The sequence below is a fragment of the Lineus longissimus genome, chromosome 18 (genome assembly GCF_910592395.1).
Source record: "Lineus longissimus chromosome 18, tnLinLong1.2, whole genome shotgun sequence".
Lineage (NCBI taxonomy): Eukaryota > Metazoa > Nemertea > Pilidiophora > Heteronemertea > Lineidae > Lineus > Lineus longissimus.
The window spans coordinates 8,386,535-8,390,561 of NC_088325.1; the positions used below are offsets into that span (position 1 = coordinate 8,386,535).

The 4,027-nt window shown below is 42.9% G+C and overlaps 1 protein-coding gene and 1 long non-coding RNA gene across 2 annotated transcripts; both read right to left on the minus strand.

The window, feature by feature from the left end:
* Positions 1-113: 113 nt before the first annotated feature.
* On the minus strand, positions 114-1,913 carry LOC135502216 (uncharacterized). The gene is made up of 3 exons (XM_064794872.1): positions 1,890-1,913; positions 1,446-1,763; positions 114-1,232 (listed from the first exon to the last, which is right to left on the minus strand). The coding sequence occupies exons 1-3, from the start codon at positions 1,911-1,913 to the stop codon at positions 114-116; spliced, it is 1,461 nt and encodes a 486-aa protein (XP_064650942.1).
* Positions 1,914-1,925: 12 nt separating this feature from the next.
* On the minus strand, positions 1,926-3,612 carry LOC135502628 (uncharacterized). The gene is made up of 3 exons (XR_010449800.1): positions 3,499-3,612; positions 3,135-3,209; positions 1,926-2,267 (listed from the first exon to the last, which is right to left on the minus strand). It is a non-coding gene; the product is annotated as an uncharacterized LOC135502628 (long non-coding RNA).
* Positions 3,613-4,027: the final 415 nt, after the last annotated feature.

The window sequence follows — 4,027 nt, forward strand, 5'->3', positions numbered from 1 at the left end:
GGGCCAATTTTTCGGGTAACGGGCGAAGCCACCCTTCTCGGATGAAAGGGATATTTCCGGCGTAAACCCGAAGCCAATTCGGTTTCCAACCGTGAGCCCGTTTTTGATGATAGTCATTTGATGTTCTTGATGCCGATCATCGACCGCTTACCTCCAGTCGGGATTTTACCGGGCAAGGTCGGTTTTCGGACGCCCTGCTCCGGACCGTTTAAATCGATTTTCTCTCGCTGAAGACGAGCCTCATTCTCACGTTCTTTCTCGGTTTTAGGGAATATTTCAAGCTGCCTTAGTTCTCTTGGCAACCGAGAAACAAACAGGCATTTCCCGAGGATCTTATCATTACTTTTAAATTTAAGTTCTCTCTCGGCGCACCCAAAACATTGCCCTTTTTCCCCTTCATTCTCGTAAACTCGTTGAGCTTTGAGTACGAGAGCAAAAATCTTTTTGGTCAGATCTTTGGCGGACTGAACCTCCGCATCAAACGCGGCCCTATCTAACATTGTATAGTTTATGTCTTTGGTATAGTCTTCTACTGCCGAGTGCACAATTGTGCGAAATTCTTTAACTTTTATTAGGGCCTCATCCATGAATTGTGTTGCCTTTTCGCCAAGAGCGATAGCCTCTTGTTTTCGGGCGTACTCGCTTTCTAGGCACTGAGCCTTATTGACGCGTTTCGCGTACTCTGAAGAGCGTACGAAAACCTTGTGTTGAACTTCTTTTTCTAAAATTAGCTCAATAAAATGTTCAAAGCCTGCGTGAAAATATTCCCTAAAATTAGCCCGTCCCGTTTCATTTGTTAGATTAGAATATAAAAATGAGTAGTGATTGGAAAGAAACCGAGTCACGTTGAGTTCAGCCTTGGATAGTGCTAGGTTAGTACGAGCCCGGAGACGATGAAATAAGGTCCCCTCCTCTGCAGAGTCCGCCTCTTGGCATAAGAAACTGTTGAAGTCTGCTCGCTCGCCCTGCTCGCTGTTATCATCCTCGCTAGTGCTGGGTGGATCCGTATCAAACGATGTATTTGAGACGACTTCCTGTGGTGTGGCCACCCCACATCCCTGCACTTGTATAACGGGCGAGGAACATTTTCTGCGCGAGGGTTGCTGACCCTCTCGATACTTCTTCTTCTTTGATTGAGAGGATTCTTTATCACGCACTCGGTTTTTCGTTGAAGCCCGATGCTCATTTCTTTCGGGTTTAGTTTTCTTATTTTTCGTCGACGGGGTACAGACCTGCAGAATCAAGCAACAACAAAAAACATGATAGAATATAAGAAAATGATATTGTATTAACAAAACAGAAATCTATATGTTGAAAGGTGTATCTTCTGTTTGCCGATTTTATTTAAGTTCAAACGGATCTACGGGGGCATACCCGGTTTTGAAATCAAGAACGAATATTATTTGAGTTTAGCAGCGTAAAAACGGAATTTGGCCTATACTCACTTGAAGATGAGATTCACCGCCGTCGACGATACTGCAGACGACTGGCGACGGTGATGGAGCGCACGGTCGTTCCTTCTCCGCTTGCTGCGAATCTGCGTGTTGGGCCTTAGCCTGAGGGAGATGTTTCGTCTCCGAGTTTGTGAATCGCCCTTCACCATCTTCTTCAACAATATGATGTTGCTCTACTCTCCTAGCCCTTTTGGCCTTTTTCTTTTTCTGATGATGAACATCATTTGTACCGACTGGGGCGGGGGTGGTGGCTACTTCCTTTAAAGCAATGGTCGGTCCTTCCTCGAGACACAGCACTCGCGGCACTGTCTGTAAAATGAAATAAAAGATTATAGTTGTTAAGATATTTTCATCCCCGCGCGCAAGAAAGAACAAAAAAAGCAGCGTTAAGGGCTGTGCGACGCATACTGAATGCTTAATACTACAGGTTCCTACCAAAATAATGGAGAAGGCCCGCATACTCACTTGAAGATGTGATCCCTCGACTGTACATAGGACGGACTGATGATCATGGTCCTTTCTTCGCTTTTTCTTCTTTTTTTTCTGTGGCTGAGCATCCGGCGCACTAATTGTAGCGAGGGCTGGGGTTTCTTTAGCATTCATGGTCGCGGGGTCCTCCGCGGGCCGCCGTTCGTCGTTTAAATCATCTTCATCTGCCTCATCATCATCGTCTCCACCATCCCTTTTACGTTTTTGGATCGATTCTCGCCGAGTACCGCTTGTAGGGGCCGGTATCAGGACGGGGGCTGCTTCTTCGGTCCTCGCGCCTTGATTGATGACCGAGTCGTCTTCGGAGCACACTTGTGCAACAGACTGCAAATTGAAATGAATCGAGATTCAGCTTCGCCGTAATGTCTGCAAAATTAAAAAAGTTTTCTCGATAAAAGCCTGATTAAGTTTAAGCTACTCCCGTTTACAGTCCCAGATAAAGCGGCATTATTGAAAAATCGAATAATTGCTGTAGACTTTTTGTCTCCAGAGGCCGAGTGATTATGATGACGTTGTAAAAAATATATACCTCTTAGTAAGTCCGGGATTTCCGAGGCGAATGGGCGTTGAATAAACACTAAAATTCCTGTTTCGGCGGTAAATTCGTGAAAAAATTCCTCGAGAGCTAGTAATACTGCATCTTCTCTAGATTTCACAAAAACCCTGATCAACTGTTTAAACCACACTGCTTGTGGTGAATTCTTCTCAAAACTCAAACCTCCTTGTATCAGTTTAAAAACGGCATCTCTCGATTTGAATCGGATTTTTTCACAAATTGTCGTTTTTGGGGCATCCTTCATACGTTCAGAAAAACAAGACACCCTAGCTTCGACGAATCGTAAAATCCACTTGAATCCTGGTCCGAGCAACCAATACTCAAAATCTTTGATAATATAGATTGACAGAAACCCTGATTTTGAAACACCGATAGTGAAATCGATGAATTGGCGAAAAGCCCACCCGTTTGAAAGTTTTACTCGAGAGATAAGTCGCTTATTTCCGAAAACATTTTCTAAGTCTACGCACAACTCCCGTCCGGGTGGCTTATCGAAATTTATAAGCGTTTGTCCGAGTTTGCAGTTAATTATTGATTTAAGAATGAAAAAACTCATCTTTTCTGAAAAATCTTAGACCGTTCATTCTGCAAAGACTCCGCTGCATCAGTTTTCTGAGAAAAAATATTTAACTTACTTGGAAGAGGAATGTTTTTTGGATTAGAACTATTCGACGATCGATCGATCAATAGCAGCAGCAGTAGAGAAATTCCTGCAGAAAAAAAAGGTTACAATTACACCAGGAAATAAGAAGGATCCCGCAGCTTGTGAGTAGAGTATAATTTCTGCACGGAGAATAGTTTCCAAAAAAAAAGGAAAGAGGAGAAAGGTTTTGCGATACTTACTCGAAAATGAAGGTCATTTACTATTAAATACACTAGGAAGAAGAAAACACGCGGTGTGAATAATAATAATTGAAAACTGGGGACTGTGTGACTTGGCACGCGTCTAATATCCTCCAATGACACAGATTCTGAGAGGAAAAAAAATGTTTCACTTACTCGTTGTTGATACTCTTCCCTAATAAATCACATCTAACTTTCCGCAAATCAGCAGCTCCAGTAAATAACGAACGATAAAAGTGGGGGGAAATCTTTCAGAACGTTCAACCACGCCAGAGGGAAATGAGCGAAATGAGCTCTGGGGCGTTGGTGATACTTCGGCTAGAAGAGATTATTCTGTGACGTCCACAAAAATACCGATCACCATTGGTTTAGAGCGAGCAAAGAATCGTGTCAAGGTCTCGATCTGCATTCAGGGGCTCTTCCGAATCGTAATTAGAGCTAATGTTCGCTTTATGTCAAATAAATCATGGGTAATGGAGGATTTCATTCCCGCGAGCAAGATAAAATTGTCATCAAATGATATATTGATGATTACGAAGCTGGGGTGTTGTTCCCTTTTGCCAATTAAATCATGTTAAATGGAGGATTTCATTCCCGCGAGCAAGATAAAATTGTCATCAAATGATATATTGATGATTACGAAGCTGGGGTGTTGTTCCTTTTGCCAACTAAATCATGTTAAATG